This window comes from Malurus melanocephalus, unplaced genomic scaffold (genome assembly GCF_030028575.1).
Source record: "Malurus melanocephalus ecotype Western Australia unplaced genomic scaffold, MMel_1.1 scaffold_302, whole genome shotgun sequence".
Lineage (NCBI taxonomy): Eukaryota > Metazoa > Chordata > Aves > Passeriformes > Maluridae > Malurus > Malurus melanocephalus.
The window spans coordinates 190,480-209,834 of NW_026623534.1; the positions used below are offsets into that span (position 1 = coordinate 190,480).

Below are 19,355 nucleotides of genomic sequence, written 5' to 3' on the forward strand. Positions count from 1 at the left end.
TTTTTTTTTCTATTTAGGTAGATATATTACCTTTATCATGGACCCTTTTCAATACGTCTATGTCATCAGAAATAGCAAGCAGCTTGAATTTCATGAATTTGCTAATAAAATGGCTTCCAAAACTTTTGACTACCCAGCCTTGTCAAAAGGAAAATTCCCTGAACTCAAGGAAAACCTGCACAGAATCTACCAGTATCTACAAGGCAAGCCTTTGGATATCATTTCTGACCACATGATGAAAAATCTCCAGGATATATTTGAATGGAAATGCTCACAAGCAACAGATTGGGAAACAGAAAAAATGTACAAATTCTGCTGCTCTGTAATGTTTGAAGCCAGTTTTGTAACACTATATGGAAGAGTTCCTGCTGCAGATGGCCACAAAGTTATTAGTGAAATCAGAGACAAATTTATCAAGTTTGATGCCAGCTTTCCCTATTTAGCTGCAAACATACCAATTGAGTTGCTAGGAGCTACCAAGAAGGTTCGGAAGGAGCTTATACATCATTTTTTACTTCAGAACATGACAAAATGGCTGGGAGGGTCAAAAGTGGTCCAAGCCAGACAAGATATATTTGAGAAATATGAGCTGCTTGGAGATTATGACAAAGCAGGTAGGAAACTTATGAATGATTGCTTGTCTAAAATAAAATAATTTACTATAGACCTTTGAAATAAAAAGGCAAAATGGCGACCTTGAAATTTTTTTATGTTCTTTCTAATTGGCTAATGATAAAATGTTTTACTCTGAAACAACCCTCTATGATAATTGATTTTTTTTTTTGTGCTGAGGTGGTAAAACAAGATACTTAATGGTGATAATGAGAAAGATTATAACTGAGCTGCATTTCCTCCCCTTATTCCCCCCACCCCCCCCGACATTACATTTCAAACTATTCTCATTAAGCAGAAAATTAGACTTCAGAAGCCTATTGGTCCTCATTAGCATTCACTGATCCTTGGCTGGGTCTGTGTCCTAACATCTTTTAATTAGCACACTGCAAATCTAATCAGTGTAATAAACGCTATTAATCTTCCTTTTCACTTATTTTCTCCCAGCACATCATTTTGCCTTCCTGTGGGCCTCTGTGGGAAACACGATTCCAGCTACATTCTGGGCCATGTATTATCTTCTGCGGCACCCAGAAGCTCTTGCAGCGGTGCGTGACGAGATTGACCATTTGCTGCAGTCAACAGGTCAAAAGAGAGGGCCCACGTATAACATCCACCTCACCAGAGAACAATTGGACAACCTGGTCTACCTAGGTAATTTATTTTTATCTGTTAGGAAGAGAAGAGGGGCTCTCCCGGCAAACTCAGTTTATCACTCATTTCTGTTTACTGAGAAGGTGGAGGACACAGCTGCCTAATTGACATAATAACACCCATTTACATCAATTATAAATTATGTAGTTTATAGCTGTAGATACTCTCATTGCATGTAAACATTAAAGCCTAGGTAATTAACTATGCAAGGTATGCAAAAGGCTAAATCGAAGCTTTGCAATTATTTGAAAAAAAAGTTGATGCCTATTAAGTTGTTTGATTCTGAGCATCTGCCGAAGTGTTAATGCATTTCAAATACTTCTGTATGGCACTGCCAAGAAAGACCCTTTTCTGAAATTAAAGTGGGATAGTGTATTTAAACTGCAAATGTATTTTTTCTGCAAGCAATTTCTTTCTTTCTCTCTCTAACAAAACAAAAAGGGCTCTAAAGCAGGCTTCTGCTGGACAATGCCTCCAAATGAAAAAATTTGCAGAGTAGAAATGGTGTTTTCAGTACTTTATTTAAAAGAGGGTGTTTTAAGCAAGCTACGCATCTTCAAGTTCTGGATCAGGGGTTCAGAGGGAGACCCTTGCCAGTGGTCAWTGGAAGTTGTTTGATTCAGGAGCTGTATCAGGATCAGCTCATGGTTTCACTTCATTTGGTAGTGCACAGATGCTGGCAAGAGAAATGGTGAAAATAGCCCAAGGGAGGAAAGAGGTGTAGCAGGTCGGTACCTAACCTTTGAGCATCTAAAGTCTCCACAAGTAGGATAGACAACAAATAAAAAATGAAAGGTTCAATAATCCTCTGTTTTTAAATATCAGAAACAACCCTGCGTTCAAAACAAGCTCATAKCTTTAGGTCTTGGTGGCTCACAACCTGAACTGATGCTCCACTCTTAAACAAAGCTGTCTCAAGAGACCTTGGTGGAGCAGGGCATTCTGTGCCTGGTTTGGATCCTTGTAATAGCTGCCATTCTCCAGGATCATCCACTGTGGCATGTCTCAAAATCTGTGTGAAAACTTGATTTGATTACTACCAATATAAAATYGAGTTTGATCCAGTTCCTTTGTGTTAGAGCATTAATATTAATCTCATATAGCGTGAGTCTACTGAGTTGGTTACATCTGGAGTCACGGCTGTTTTGATGCAGATTTACCTCTAACCAATGGAGAATGCTTTTGAAATATAGGAGATATTGGATGGCAAGGACAATTCTGACAAGTAACATGACTTTCTAAGCATTTAATGGACTTTTAAGGAACACAAGTAAAACTACTTCACATCAGAGCTAACATACACCAATAAATAAGTTACCAAGCATTAAGAAAATCAAAAGAGAATTTAGTTTGTATTTATAGACTGAGATAGAAATGGCAAGAAGAAAAAGGGGGAAAAAAAAGGCTCCCCAAAAGTGTAGCAATAAGGAAAATAAAAGCATGTAGTTCGCTTAAACCATCTGGTGCAAAACAGTATGAACAKTTTAAAAACATTAACTGTGTCATTCCTCTGCTTCTTGAAATCTTGAAGTACCTTGGTAGCATTTGATTTATGTGTTAAGAGGGAAGTGCCACATCCTACTTTGTAGTATTCTTGTAACACTTTTGTTAAATTTTATAATCATGTTAAACATAATGTGATATGAACAGAAGCTAGATTTCAATTCTTCTGGCACTTAAGTCATAAAGGGCTGGATACCGTCCCATAAAATAATAATATAGAAAAAAAATCTGTACCRTAAGAGAATTAGAGTCATGCTTCAGTGGAAGGGGGAAGGAGATGTTTTGTTAATAAATGTGTAGGAGGGATGAAGGTTCCAAATTGCATTGCTTGCACACCAAAAGCTCCCCTGTAGCAGGAAGGCTGGGGCCACTGACCCCAAACCTCCAAGACKGAGCTTTTCCTCCCTCTGTGCCAACCCGGAGCGTAGGAAACTGGGATTGTGTCCCTGCTCTCRAGTGAGGCAGACCAGGTGGGATGCTCGCATGTTCATCACCTTGTCATCTCATTCTCCTGTTTTAAGCGCTCTGATTCTCYGTCCTCTTTTTGGCCTACTGTAACAAGAGACTTTTTTGATTCTTCATGCAATGGAGAACAAGCACAAATTGCTAAAAGTCTTTCTTAGGCATCAGCATTGTTATTACGGTCAAATTCTTTGGGTCTGGTGAAGAGCATGGACAGATTTACTCCTTAATTTTAAATTCTAAGCACGGGTACATGATTATTTTAATTTTAAAAAATCAAAACAAACAAAAAAAAAAACAACCAGAAAAAACAAAAACCAAAATGCATTCAACCCAAATAAAGCTAGCAAATTTTGACATTGATGATCTTTTTCTCATGGCATTTCTGGGGCACCACTCTTTGTATTGTCTACATAAAAGAATACAATCCCAAACCCCAAACATGTGTATTTGTGTGCACAGAGTAACATACATTATTCCATGTTATGGCTCACAATAGAGTTCTAATATGGCAAAGGACACATGAAAATGGTCTGTCAGTTAAACTGGTTATAATGGAAATGCCARGGGTAAAGCAGAGATGTACTTAGTGCGTGTTTAATGCTAGGCATGTTTAGTCAGTTCGTTTCTTTAATATTAGTCCRTTCATTTAAATGGTGAAGTATTCTTGCCCCAGGTCATTGCTGAATCCCAGATATTCCTGCAAAAAGAGCACAGCTTGAAAAATTGTTTTGTACACAAGAAAGGGTAGGGACCCAAAAAGAGCTAATACAAAGTGTGTAGTCATAACACAAATGCTAAGCATTAAAATCATTGGTTGAATTAAAGGAAATAAATATATTTCTCTGGAATGGGCTGGAATGATTCTCTTAYTAAGAACCATTTAGTTCTTACTAAGATGCAAATGTACTTGTTTCAGATTATGGTTTGTGTTGGCACACGGTGATGCCCGTGGGTAAATGACCCCCCAAATATTTGCATACTCAATAGCTATTTTCCTACAATACACTCTTAATAATTATTGTACCCTATTACCTGCTCCGTGTTAGTGTAAAATTAACAATCCATTATTGCACAGTAAGTTTTATAAAACATTTACAGATAGAGATCATGTTTAATTAAAATTAACTTGCCTAYGAAAGCCAAATGCACTTATGATTCGCAATGACCTTTTATTACCTGCAGTCCCTTGTTTTGGCTGGATGATTGACAGCTTGCTGTTTGGCTACCATGTTGTATTTCAGCTGACAAGACTTTTCATTTTAACTCAATTTGCCTGCCTATCACAAGCTGGTGGCAGGCCAGGCTCAAGTCACCCAGCTTTGCCTCAGCAGCTTGCTCTATTTCTCATTAGTACGCATTTATTCAGTGGAAATTGGAAGACAAATGCTTGAAGGCATGTGAACTAAGTATAGCAAATTAGGGTTTAAAGACTGAATATTTATAAGTATATTGAAACAGTTTTTTAAAAAAAAAAGTCTAGAATGAATTGGAAGCTGAGTGCTAGCTTTAGTATAAGAGAAATGAAGAGAGAAGTGGGAGGATTCTAAGAATAACAATACTATGAGAGATATCTCTCTCTTCCCCCCTCCTTCTCTCTCTCTAGAAAATATGTAAAATCTCTCTGACAACACCTTATCAAACAACAGCCTGGCTTCTTTATGTAGCGCTTGCACAGTGAAGTTTAGCATCTCATGTGTGTAAGAAGGGGGGAAAAAAATGAGGGTCATGTTCATTTGCTGCTTGGTTATCCCTTGGTATGCTTTAAATTGCCTTGTTTGTTCGGCACAAGCACAGAAACAGATGTTGCTCTACCGTGCTGGATAATTTACTGTACCTCACGGTGCAGAATGGAAGGCCTCCCAAGCTACCCAGCTGGTCTGTCAGCAGCGATGGCTGGTGTCTGCTGAACTATGACAACTGCAAGTAAAGGCTGCAGTTTTATTGTGCAGTTGTCATTCCTCTCAATGTATAGCTCTGGCATTTGTGGAAAGCTGACTGTCTATTTTTTTAATGCGAGCCYGCAAAGCCATATAAGCTCCATTCTCCTTTGTTGATCATAATGTGACTCATTACTTTTGTCATCTAATGATTATCGGCATGATCGCTCAGAGCGAGAGCCAAGCTCGCCTTCCACACATAACTGGTACTGGAAGGTAAAACAGATTTGTCATTTACGATCTGACCGCTAAGCCACACTTTGTGCTCCATTATTGTGATTAACTTCTGCATAAGATATGCTGCCCAATTGTCATTTGAGATCCGGCGGCGGGCAGGGACTGCCGCGCTTTCTGGGAGGACGTCCACCGATAGGATGTGACCGCATTGCTTGGGCGGTTAAACGTAAACCTGCTATTTTGCCGCAGCGCTTTAATAATTATTTCTCCATTTTTTTTTCCCCCTCCTTCCCTCTTCTTCATTTGATTTCTGCTGCCTCTACCTATGTCACCACCCCCAGTCCAAATGGTGGACTGGTACGAAGCTACCAGCTTCGTTTTCCCCAGGTTGAAGGCAGTCTGGAGCAGAGGCTGGACCCTTCCTTTGTACCGCGTAAAGTTTTGTTGCCAGAGCGCTGCCAGTTGAAATCTATCGTGTCAGGTGCCTTGTGGCTATCCGCAGTAGAGGCCATCTTCTGGAACCAGGGTTCTTTTCTGGCTTCGTCACCAACAAGCCGATTTGACTCTGCCTGATTATAGTAACGAAGGCAGTCCAAAAGAATATGCACAGACTCACTGTACGTCACATTGAATCACGGCGCTGGCCACACAAAGCTGACCGCAGCCTCATTTCTTTAGACAAATGCATGCTTAAGGAAAAACCTCCTGCAAGAAAGCATCCAGGGCCACTTTATTTGCTATGCATGCTGCACCAGATTTAATTTTTAGTGAAAGAACGTTTGTTATTATTTTTTTCAGAGGCATCTACACTGGGTAGCTACTGTCTCTAATAAACTAACCTTTTGGTCGCAGCAATTGCAGTGCCKTGGTGAACACTTAGAGAAGGTTTATTTGATATCACAAAACATAAATGCAGACACAAATGGATKATTACATGCAAATGAAACCCTTTTTTAGGCTATTTTTCACACTAATGATTAGAAGGAATCAAGTCACATATAGCAGTGCCCATACAYGCTGGTGGAAAAATAGTCAGTTTTGATTACAAAGTGAGAGATGCAGCCTTAGACAGGAGCTACATGCTGATATACATGCTATCAGAATGATTTATGCAAATTATGCATATTATTCCCAAAGGAATTCCTCCTCAAACTGCCAGGATAAATTGCCGGAAATTAGCCATAAAATCTGTCGTGCTAGGAGCAAAAGGTGAAGGCCACTGGGAAAGCAAGGACATTCGGCTTCTGGAGCCTTCCAGGATGTGATGGTGGAGACAGAAATCTTGCTTTCCTCAAACCTGAAAGGACTGTGTTTTGTTTCCTCTAGGCCAATTAGAAGAGTCTTTCTCCCTTAAAATTACCAGGCAAATAATGAATTGCTTTCATTCACTCTGACCACAACAGACACTATCATTTGGCAGCATAGTGTGTTGAAAAGAAAATACATTTAAAAATTCTCAGAACAACCACAGAATTAACAAGCAGAATGATTTCTAATGTATAGTCCTGCCATTGCATCCAACAGCTTTCAAAAAGCAAGCTAAACAGCTCCATGGATGCTTTCGCTGGTATTTGTTTGCAACSGCCAAAATATATGTAAATACATAAAGTGTTCATGTCTTTTGGTTGCGTTGTTTTCAACGTGATGCCTGAATAATGGCTTTCCACCCAACACTTGGTGCTGCTTGCAACTGACAGGGTTTCTCATCACCACCACTGAGAATCACATCAGCAGGTTCAGTATCCCAATTTCCCCACCCCAACCCTGTCGGATTGTTTATTGCCTCCTCCTGGTCTCTGCTTTATGTTTGGCTTGGTTTGTGTGGTTTTTTCCTTTTTTTTTTCTTTCTCCTGCCCTACTAAACTCTCGGAGAATCAGCCGCTGTAGCTGTGTATAACTTCCAGTCATCTCCCGTATTTCTGATGCTTCCCCCGTCCCTTTTGTTTTATCACAGAGAGTGCCTTAAACGAGAGTTTAAGAATGTGCTCRTCCTCCATGAACATCCGCATCAGCCAAGAGGATTTTGTTCTCAAGCTTGAAGGGAATCAAGAAGTCGTTTTGAGGAAAGGAGACTGGATAGCCCTTTACCCGCAGATTTTGCACATGGACCCTGAGGTCTATGAAGATCCTAAGGTAAACATTCAGCTGGTGCTACTCTTCATACTCCAGGCATATCGAAGCAGCCAAGCCTTTTGTGATCTGTGGGTTGTTTTTTTTTTTTTTTTTTTTTTTTCTTTTCTTTTTCTTGTGGAACAAATCTTCCTAGTTTCAGATGTATTTTCTGGGGCCCTGCAGGTCAAAGGATTCATGGCCTGAAGAGAGAAATATGGTGATGAGACTGACTGCGACTGCTTTCAAAGGAATTGACAATTGCACATTGACTACCATAAACTTTAGGCTAAATGTGGGCTTTGTTTGGCAGTGGATCATTTGATACCCAAGGAGGGCTGAATAATAGAAGGTGGTTTAAATAGCAAATAATGTGGGCCATTTAGCTAAGTGCCCGCAAAGCATCATTGACTCTCTGAAGCCCTATAATAGCAGTGTCTTACTTGAGCCTTATGCTTTTTCACCTCCCTKCGTAGGGATTCACCCCTTCTTGATCAATTAGAGTGTTGTGAACTTGAGACTGTAAAGCTGTTGCTCTGCAGCGAAGCTCAGAGGGTAATTGTGTCATCTCCTTGTATTTTTCTCTGACGCTCAAGTTAATGAATATCAAAGACTCGAAATTAATCCACCCTGCCTCCGCCATAATACAGCTTCAGAAGTTCACCACCTGCATGCAAATTGAATAGTCCTCCTCTGGGCTAGGTTGCTCCCCAGATTGCTGTCCCCAGCCCAGGGTGCCACGGAGGAAGAGCAAGAAAGAGCAAGGGTGCATGCTGAGGCTGTTAAATGGCTCCTCTGCCTGAGAGGCAATAGCTTGTACCTCATCCATTCCTCACCCCTATTTTCCTAAGTGAATGGCTGTCTCCCAGCCATGCTGATTTCCATCYTTGGCATTTGAGCCAAAGAAGAAAGGAGCCGGATTTTTTTTTTTGCATGTTTATAGAAAGCTTGTGTTAGAGACACTACTCCCTGTAGCTCTCCCTTTCACGAATTTAAAGATGAGAGGTTGCAAAGAAAAGATGAGATTCAAATGTCTCATTGGTGCAGGACAGCATTCCAATGTGTAGGAGCTCTGCCAGCCTCAGTGAGAGGAGGTGTGGATCATGTTGGAATCAGCAGGAGTAAGGTATAGTCACTGGGACGAACATTGGAGCCATGAGAATGAAAATTAAATCCAGGGGAGCTCTGCTGGTTGTCCCCACCCAAAAATGAAGATAAAGCCTGCAGAGAGAATCAGGGTTTTAAAAATAATTCATCTATTGGCAAATAGTTGATTAATATTTTTATCCTTAAAAAGGACAGATAACAGCTAACAAATAAGCTGCTTTTTTTTTTTTTTTCATTTTATCCTTAACACTTTATTTTGGAGAACGTTATTGATTTGTCAAAAGTCCATCTGTTTGTTTAGGTCCTAGACCAAAAGCATCAGTGTGGAAACTGATCTCCTCCCTTATCCAATAATTGCCGGAATATATTACCATATTTCCATTGCTTGAATATATCTGCTTAGTATCAGCTCTGCTCAGCTTTCACAGTACAGCTTTAGTTCATATATTTTATCTTTTTGATAGTGAATGAGCAATCCACACATTGCAGTACATTGATTTCAGCACATGGGCCCTCTCGAAAAGTGGGGAAATCACTGTTCTGTTTGGTTCTTAAAATATGCAGTGTGCTTTCAACAATAACTACTGAGGATCAGATAGAGATGGAGAATGAATTTTTTGAAAGGTGCAGTCTTGAGCTTGTCATGTATTTAGGGAAAACTTTTCCTGGGAAAACAGGCAGCTTGACGAGATAATTTTGTAGCAATGCTTTTTCTCCTGGATACATAAATTTAAGTTCAAGCTATCTTCTGCTTTGGCACCATATTGTGTAAGTGTAAGCATATACTTCTGACCTCTTTCTCCACCCATTAAGGCCTAAATAAATTTGATCCGTTTTCTATAAAGTGAATAAGTGAACCTCTATATTTTTACTCGGCTATTTATAGATCTCAATAAATGAACTCTGCAAAACCCATAGAGTAAATATCAGAAAACCCTGCAGGAAACCCTCTATGGTGGCTTCCCAAACAAAGCTAAATACAGTATATGATAGAAAGAGACTTATATCAATCACAGGAGTTTGCTCAGTTTTCATAATACTCGTAGCAGCTCATCCACACAGAACTTCATTGCCTGTTTTTGCTCAGGGTCTTGACCTTGCTATCAGCTACCATGTCTCTTCCAGGAGACCTTGTGCATGGCTGAAAGCTCCTTCATTTCTAAAAATTAGTCTTTATTTAGCTGGTGAACTAGCTTTTGAGGAAACACTGCTCAACCCAAGGGGCTTCAGCAGCGCAAGCCTGAGTTTSATGTCCCTGGCACTGGCTACCTTCTTGTCTTGCACTTGTTTTCTGTTTTCCCTATTCCTTAGACACCTATTCATTTTTTGTTCAAACCAATTACAAGTCTCAGAAAGCTCTTAATATGACAAACAAAACATAAAGTTTGACCCAGTGTGTCTATGTGTTCAGTAACACAGTTCTTAATTGCTGCAGGCGTCAGAAGTACACCTTGTGAAAATGTCTGAGCAAAGTGAAGAGCTCTAGGTTGGGTGTTTAAGCCATTGCAGTTCATATTTAGCAGTGCCTTTTTAGACCAGCAGGATTTAGAATTCAGGAAGTAAATCTTGTGGTATTCTGGGCTTTCGTTTGTTACTGTGCTGCTTCAAATGAAGCAATAACTTCCTGTCAGAAAAAAATAAAGGCATGCTTTCTTTTGGCTGGGGTGTTCAGAGAGACTGAGAAGAATTACTTATCAGTGGAAGCAGACATGTATTTGTCATATATAGATATATATACACACACGGATGTGTGTATATATATATATATGTATTTATATATGTGTATATATATATATATATCCTTTATATTTATGGAAAGTCACATATATATATATATACATCCTTTATATTTGTGGAAAATCCAGGCCTCTGTCACTTATTGAAACAAGCTCCTATTCTTCAGCACCCAAAGTTACATCCCCTCTACTGCACCTAAMATTTATTCCCTTTTTCATAGACCAGCTCCTCTGACACTTGTTTCTCAATAGCAAGACCTGGAGTGCATGATTTTCAGAGCCCTTAATCTAACGGGTAGATCAGTATCAGTGGGTTTTTAATGGTGACGTGGGGTTTTTTAATCAGTTGAGGTCGGTTTCTGTCTGACTGACTTGTTCCCAGCCAGCTCCAAATGGCTGCTGCTATAGCAGATGTATGCAAAGCAGGACAAATGCTAATGAGTGACCATAAGCAAGAAGTGCCTGTCATTTTTATTCAAAGCATGCAGGAGGGTTTTGTAAGTGGTTAATTTGCCATTGACTGAGTGAGGATGCCAGATCTCCTTCATTCAAAAACACAAATTATCTCTAAACAGGGATCCTGCTACTCAAAAATAGTCAGAAAGATGTTCAATTTATGGACCTTGGGTTACAAGTGTGACCTCAAGCCTTTCTTGAAAGCACCCTCTTTATAATGGTCAGCCACTGGCAGTTGTCCTGCTTTGCTCACAGCTTCTGGAGCAAAACATTTGAAGATAAAATGTGGCAAATTAAGCAGCAACCATCTCCAACTGAAAGGAAAATCAACTGCAAAGCATTGGAGTTTTTGAATAATATGCACCATTCAGTGCAAAAGAAGGATAGATTTTGCTCTAGCTTGCAAGAGCAAGATCGGTGCAATGCATTAATTTATTCATAGACATTTGCAGAATTTGGCAGATTATCCTTATTCATGATGTATGTACCACACCGAGTGCGTGTGATGCTTTACAAGAAAATTGTCCTTCCCACTGAGGTTCATTGTCCCTGCTACAAAGCGGTCAAAATCTAATTACAATCAATATAGGCCAGACACTCAGTGGATGAGATGTGGAAGTTGAAGGAGCTTGATGTAAAAAGACTAAGCTAAGTAAGTGGATTTAAAGAGCGTTCTTTGCAGGGAAGATAATGTGAGTTAATGAAACTTGAGGGAACCAACTAAAAAGAAGAAGCTGTCAGCTCCTTGTCTTCCTCTTTATCTTATTTTCTGGGTTTCAGACAYGTTACCATTGTGCAAAGAAAGCAGCTCATGTAACTGCCTTGTTAGATATCACGCTGTCTCTCCCTTTCTCTTTTATTTTCAGGAGTATAGGTTCGATCGATACATAGAGAATGGCAAGAAGAAAACCACATTCTACAAGGCAGGAAGAAAACTGAAGTATTTCCTAATGCCCTTTGGCTCTGGGATCAGCATGTGTCCAGGGAGGTTCCTCGCAATGAACGAGATGAAGATGTTTCTTTTCATACTATTGTCTCATTTTGATGTAGAACTAGCAGAAAACAAAGCTGTCAGACTTGATAACAGTCGYATGGGCCTTGGTATCCTCCTGCCAGACGTTGATATTGCCTTTCGTTACAAGCTAAGGTCCTTTAGAAATTGAGCAGCTGCCTATATGCCTTCCACTAATCTCCACGTTTGCTCTGTTTCATCACTCAGCTTTACATTTTTGCAAACATTTGCTTTTCCCTCTCTGCTTTTACCTCCTTGCTCTTTGTTTCTAAGGAGAAAAGCCATTAGGCTGGAGGTAGATACCAGATGCAGGGACATGCAAACCTCAATTTGTCCTGTGTGAGTTGTGAGAAGTGAGGTGACCTGACAAGAGTCTGGCCAAATAAACAGCCCAGCATCTCTACAAGGTGCATCCCCATACTCTTGGCCATGGGGTGAGCAGGATTTACAGGGAGGATGAATCCAGGCCACTTATATGGGAAATGGGCACAGCAGCCCTCTGTCACAGGGTTAGATTGGGAGGTCCCATACACCCCTCATCTAGAGGAATATCAGCATCTGCTCATAGAATGGTCATAGAAGTATAATAACAAGAAATGGGGAGTGTATTTCTAGAGGATGAAAGCATTTCTAGTGATTATTATCCTAACTTTATATTTACTTTATTTCCTTCATGATCTTGAGAGTCTTAGCCCCTTATTTGGGAGATGTGATGGAAGTTGTGTGGGGTGGTGGAAGATGATTTGCAAGAATGTCTTACTGGCAACACATTTTTAATTTCAGGTTTACGTACTGAGGGTGAATGCTATCTTGCTCTTTTTTTTTTCTGCAGTGCAGTGCAAAAAAATTAAAATATATGATTTCTTTCCTGCAATAATTTAAAGTCAGAAGGAAAGTTCTGTTGATTTTAACAGGCTCTCGATCAACTCTAAATTACTTATTTTGGCTTTTGAGCACCCCCCCCCCCCAAAAGCATATTCTTCAGGGAGAAAATATATGTGCCTATTTTAAATTATTCTATCACCTCAAAAATTAGCTTCTGTTTGTCTAACTGTTTCTTAGTAGCATGTTYGTGCATTTATTTTGACCATTTCTTGTGTTTGTTCATTTCTCCAAAAAGGCAAAAGAGGAAGAGGGTTCCAAGGACAAGTGTGGTGTCTAAAACTGCTTTTTAATATTGTTTAACTTTGCCTAAGTTATGCATCGGCAGAGTAGTGTGACCTGTGTTTGGAAACAGATTTGTCCATCTGCAGATTGGAAAATCGGCTCTTCCCTGGGGCCAAAATCTGAGCAAATGAAAACCCTAGGCAGCCACAAAAGTTTATACTGGCTGCCCAACCTGCTTCACTGGGTGGCCARCTCTTGTTTTGAAAATTCATTTCTTAGTGCACAAGATCTGAGATTTTAGACCCTGTCTTTCTTCCCAGCCATCACTGCAGAGACTGATGATGATTCCTGTGGCTGTCCAGTCAGGATGATCATTGTGATGGGAGAATAGCCATATCTGTGGGCTTTGTCTTGAGTTCCTAAAAAAAAAATCTCTCTCTTTGGGATTTGCCAGAGTAAGTCTTTCAAAATCAGAAATTCTGCTCATCTGTAGAGCACTTGATGGCCTATGGATGAAAACTATTACCTACGTATTGAGAATTATTTATTGTTATTTGTGAAGAAGCCTGTTCAGTTACTTATGGAAAGCTCATACCCTAAATAAGCATCAGCATCAGCTGAAAGGTTTTCAAAGATTGGCACAGCCACATTCCAAATCCTCCAAGAAGAAAACTGTGGTTTTGTGAGGTGTATTGGATAAACATTTTCTCTTCATATATAGTCTCAATAATGTCTACAAATTTGGAGTACACTTACATTAAATGGGCTTTGCAGTTGAATAAATGATTTAATTTTGCTTCAATATTTAATCAAGAGCAAAAGCTGATTATTGCTTTGTGCCACAGAATGAAATTGGTTTTTATGGAGACGTTCTTGTACTCAGGTTGCTTACTCCTGTAGTTACGCTGTAGAAGCTATTCAGTACTCAGCTGTAGCTCACAATCCAGTTTGGACATTAGAGCCTGGTTTATTGAGAGAGGAAATGTTGATATCATTACACTGTTGACTGTATTCCATTATTGCTTAAATGTAAKCTGTAAAATGTCTCATACCACAATTATGATGAATCCTTCTTTGGCATCCTACTTTGAAACAAACCTGAAGCAACTGGAAAAAAACAGTGGGTATTTGTTTTAAACAGAAGCCTCTTTTTTATAATTKTATTCTATTTTTAGGATCTTGAATTACAGTATCAGTGGCTGCTGCACGRTTTGATAGGGCATAATAGGACTGTGCCAAAACTACATGCAAATCATCAGTAGTTTCAGATTAATTGCTGATCTATTATATAGTACCTATTCTGAAATTAAAAGAAGAACTAGATTGTCTCCAAAGTAGCAAATTAAATTTGTAGGGTATGGTCCATTTAAAAAAAAAAAAAAAAAGAAAAAAACAAAAAGGAAAAAGGGTCAGAATCTTCCGCAGGAATTTCAGGAAACCTCCATGAGGGCACCCGGAGGCCTTGCCTCAGAGTTAGAGAGCATGGGCAAGAGGTTAGCATTCTGCTGGGATAAAAGTTGCTTGCTCTTTTTGCTCAGAAATCAAAATAATCAGCTGCAAAKCAGGGTCTGCCYAGCCTGTCCTGGAATTGTGTCCCTGGTAACCCAGGCTCCTGGTAGATTTGTTTTGCAGGTAAGCAATGCATCATTACCATGGCTTAACTCTGCTGCAGAGGARGTAAGCCTCACCCCCATGGGAAAGKCATGAGAGCTGGAGCAGGACAGAGGAAATTTAAGCTCTTCTTGTCCATGTATTCAGCAGCTGAGGAGGTGACATGCTGAGAGTCAGCAGCTGCTCTGACCAGGAGTGACCCAGTCTCCATGCAGAAGGATTGAAAGGCCCACGGTGTTGGCATTCCTGGTCAATAAACTGAGACAGCACCACGGGGTTAAGGTGCAGCATCCCCAAAAGTCCCAGCTGGAGCCAAGCTGGCTGCAGGGTGCTGTGCCAAGAAGAGCATGTTTCATTTTGTAGGGCACACCACCATTTTTGATGATCTCCTCTGCTGCAGCTCTGAATGTCTGTCGCTGGAGCACTCAGGCAAAACCATCCGAGCAGAAACATCAGCGCTGTTTGAGAGTGTTCGGGTGCCCGTGGGGCTGCGGGGCAGGGTGGAGGAAGGCAGTCACAYCTGAGCTTCCCTGTCCCACCTCTCCACTTCAGCAGGGGGAGTCTGCCCTGCCAGCCCAGCAGTGTCTGCTGGGGATCCACAGACCTGGCAGGTGAGGGTCAGGCRGGAGGAGCTCTTTGGTACCCCCAAAATTTCTCAGCTGTTCCTCCATGAAGTGGTGCTCTCACCCATCACTCTGAGATGTGACTCGATTGGTCACTACCCACCTCTGACTGGAAGCTGTTGATGTCTATGGCTGTATCAATAGTATCTTCTGCTATTAAAAAAAAAAAAAAAAGCAGCACCTTTTTTCTCATAAAAAATAGGTTTATTAAGTCAGTATGGTGCTTTGTCGCACTCAAGAATAAAGTTAATTTATCGTGAACTAATGTGAATGCTAAAATGTAATTTTTTAATTGTTATTTTAATTTACAGATTATATGTTCTCCATTTTCATGCTGGCACTTAGTACTGCTAGATGTTATTGTAAACTTTCTTAATGTTTTATTATTTAGGAAACCATCTAGTATACGTGTACCTGTTTGCAAATTAGATCTTTATATCTATCTCAATATGTCCTAATGTAATAATATAAAACCATGTAAGATTTGTTCTTTAGTTTATGCTTTTAATCCAGCTGCATGTTACTATTTTTGGCACTGTTGTTTTTATGAATAATTACTGGTCTGTAAATTTTTCTTTTATTTTGTCATTATTGAACTTTCTGTCATTCAAGAAATTGTGAAGTGCTCTTAATTGTGCAAACTGACATTTTGTATACAGGTGAACAACAGCTAAATTCTACTTTAACAGTTAATATCCATTTTTCAGGCTCCTAGATTGACTAAGGTACTTCTGAGAAAGAAAATGGAAATTTCATTATTTTAGTAATCTAACATCTTAAGGGAATTTTGTATTTCAAGGACACAATAAAAAGGAATATATCTATTTTAATACTGAATGACTGTCCGTGGTATTTTTTCCAGCTTATATTTATACTTTCCTCACAGATTCACAACTATTGCTTTAATTTTTTARTTATTATTTCAACATACTGCATTTTTCTGTTACTTGATCTTAAAAAATGTTTCTGTAATGAAAAAAGTCTTTAATTTAGCGTTGGAATACAGAAACTCCTCTGAATATTGGAAATGATCATGTCTTTTTTACCACACCCCTCCTTCCAAGAAGCATAAGCTGCTTCTCATCAGATGAAGTAACAAACGTGGTACTTCTGGAATTCTTAGGACACTATTAAAAATTAGTATAAAGATCTGCAGTCCGCTAGTGATTCCTAAATACAATTCCTAGGCTTTAGCTTTTGCAAACTTCCATGCAGTACAAGATGTACTACCTAGTGTAAAATAYTCTGTCTTCACAGATCATTCATTTTAAAAGGGGATATGAATGAAATTGTTACGATACACAGCACTACACCAGCAAAGCACAACTTGGCTTTTCTAGGTATCACTTTAGCTGCCGAGTTTTGCAAGTAGGTATTTAATATGAAGGTTGTACCCTAAAGACATCGGTGTTTCTTCATTCCTTCATGCAGAAATTCTTGTCAGGTATGTCTGTGAGAGTTAYTAAAGATACTTCCTAAAGAAGACAGACCTGCAGCATTTTCTGGGTTTGATAAATGTGTGTGTAGCTCTGCAATTTTTTTAACTCCAGGCTATATTAGAAGTTACTAAAATTTATAAATTAAAAGGTGGCATTGTTTGATATTTCTTGAAGGGCACTTTTCGGAGTGAGATTTCCATAATGGTCTGAAAGACAGCTTGAAAGGAAGGAATTAAYCCCTAACACTGTATTTTATCCAATATTTGATTTGATACTAGATACTTCTTTGATGTTACTTGCATTGCACTGTATTTTACAACTGTTAAAGGCATCAATTTATGCATATGCTTAACTCGTATGAATAGAGTTATTCTAACTGCCAGACCATAGAAAGTGAAGTATATTCCTGCCTATTACCTAGACCAGCCTATGTACCTGGCTAGTCATGTCCCCATACCCACAACATATCAGAAAAATGATCTCATTACAAAAACACCCCTTAAAGCTATGCTTATGAAAGTATTGTGATCCTTAAGTTACTGTCTATGTTTACAATTAGTAATAAACATGAGGAAATGGTTGCTGCATATATAAGAGCGTATTAAAAGAAAAAGTAGACAATGYTCCATTTTAAATTGAAAGCAAGGAAGCTGTAGTGGGATTTGGGTCCTCATATAAACCAGTACTATGTTTATTCTAAGCATCAGGTTTTCCTGGGATCTCCTGAGGTTGTATTGCTATCATTCGTAATAGTGGAAATGTGCTTGTCTTCAAAAGTAGTCACACGAAAATAAATAATCAAAAGAAGCCTAAGCTTCTGCTGTTCTTGCTAGAAGCCTTGCAGGATTCTATCTTCAAAGATTTGTTAAACTGATTTTGACACCAATGTTTTGGCTTATTTTTCTTTTCCCCAAAACCAGCAGCTGCGAGTACAGAAAAGTTGAATAAAAGTCTAAGTTCTGGCTACAGGGAGAGTAAAAGTCAGTAAGCAACACCCGGTGATGACTTTTGACAGCGACTTCTTCCCCATAGCTCATCTTTCCAACTACCTCTTTCTTCCAAACAGTTTAGTCCCTCGCTAACCTCCTACAGGCAGCAGGTCTTTCCCTGTCTAATTTCCATCTTGTGAGCCACTGAATTGCCTCTCYTCACAACGTATCTTTCAGTTGCCTTTTAAAAATGAATTCTTTGCAGCAGCCTTTTGCAAAACCGGCATCGCAGGTGGCTGCAGCTGGGAGGAGTGCCGCCTTGCTAAAGCTTTGAACCTGAAAAGCGGATGGGCATCAGTTGGACTCGTGAGTGAAGCACAGGGGGATGCTGCCGCCCCGGGATGGCTCCGCTCCGGGATGTCCCCGGCCCGCGGTGGCGGCAGGGACACGCACCCGCCCGGCCGCCTCCCCGCCCGCTGCCCGCCGGGCTCCCGGCGCCGGCTTGCGCTCCCTGCGCTCCCACCTCCCCCGGCCCGCGACAAAAATCAGGGGAGAGGGGGSTGAGGAAAGACTCCTGCAGACCCTTCCTAAAAGCATCACGAGCTTCCAGGGGTGCTCTATTGGGGCAAAGGGACGGGACCCCCGAGGAGGTTCCTAGGGAAGCGGTCTGGGTGTTCGGTGAGTTTGGAGGGCTTTCGGCTAGTGGAGAGGAGGTTTACTCTGGAAAGGCGATTGTTTTCCTCTAATCCTCAATTATGAAGATTTAAAAATAGTATTAAAGGGGCAATCTGTTCTGCAACTTCTCGGAAGAAATAATTGTTGATTTAGATAAGCACTGATCCCTTCAGTGTTTGATGAAGACGTTAATTTATGGCTGTCTAGCAGTTTATGGCTGTCATTAGATTTTCAGCTTTGTCTCTCTTCGAAATGTATCTTTATTTTTTTATTTTAATCCGAGACAATTATGTAAGAAAACGGTTATRTTTGATCTAAAATACATCATTTTCCTATAGCATTTCAAATTATTCACAGATCATAGTTCTTATATGTGCATATATGAATTTAAAAACACAGCAGTAAAGTGCTTGAAACAGACCATAAATTTGCTTCCTATTTTATTACACGTCTCTGAATCAGGTTGAGAGGACAAGGGCAACTAGGGGCTTGGGGAAGGATTTAACCCTTCCCGAGGCTGAAGAACCAGCCGAAAGAGACCAAATTCCCCTCCGGAGCCCTTCGGGGCGGGGAGGAGGGAGCGGTGTGGGCGGGCTGGGTGACACCGAGCTGATGAGTGACCACGGCGAAATGGGGCTGGCTGCAGCTCTGTGCTCATTTAGCAGATGTCCCTTCCGCGACGTGGCCGGTTGCTGGGAGCCCCCGAGTCGGGCCGGGGGCCGGGGCAGCCATCCCGGATCCGCACCCGGCAGCGGCTCCTGCCTTGGCCCCTGCCCCGCCGGGATGGCAGCGGAGRAGAGGAGCGGGCACAATCGGCTTAACCCCTGCGGCGCCTGCCTCAGCCAGGCGCAACACTTCAGGGAGAGCCTGCTTTACACCCTCCATGGGCTCCGCTAGTGCTGGAGCCTTCCCAGGCGCGGGCCGGGCCCCGACGGGCAGCAGCGACCCCGCGGAGCGGGCGGGGGCCGGGGCCGGGGCCGGAGCGGAGCGCAGAGCGACTTCCCCAAACTTTTGTCCCGCTCCGTCAAGGAGCTCTTCTGCCGTTTGCTTAGAGCCTCAGGATCCCTCCGGCCTGTGGGCAGGGGCGGTGCGATCACAGTTACAAATGATCCTGGAGACAGTAGAGGAGTCCTGGCTCGTCTGTTTTACCCCCCAACAGCCCCCCTCCGCTGCCACCACCACCACCACCACCACCACCAAAAA

At 40.9% G+C, this 19,355-nt stretch overlaps 1 protein-coding gene across 1 annotated transcript in view; it reads left to right on the top strand.

The window, feature by feature from the left end:
- The window catches only part of LOC130579942 (cytochrome P450 7B1), a 123,618-nt gene extending 108,297 nt beyond the window's left edge, over positions 1-15,321 (top strand). The window contains exons 3-6 of the mRNA XM_057377150.1: positions 18-614; positions 1,060-1,266; positions 7,303-7,481; positions 11,623-15,321. Of these exons, the coding sequence (XP_057233133.1) occupies positions 18-614; positions 1,060-1,266; positions 7,303-7,481; positions 11,623-11,919 (1,280 nt within the window). The 3' untranslated portion in view covers positions 11,920-15,321. The remainder of the gene's footprint in view (positions 1-17; positions 615-1,059; positions 1,267-7,302; positions 7,482-11,622) is intronic.
- The last annotated feature ends 4,034 nt before the right edge of the window (positions 15,322-19,355 follow it).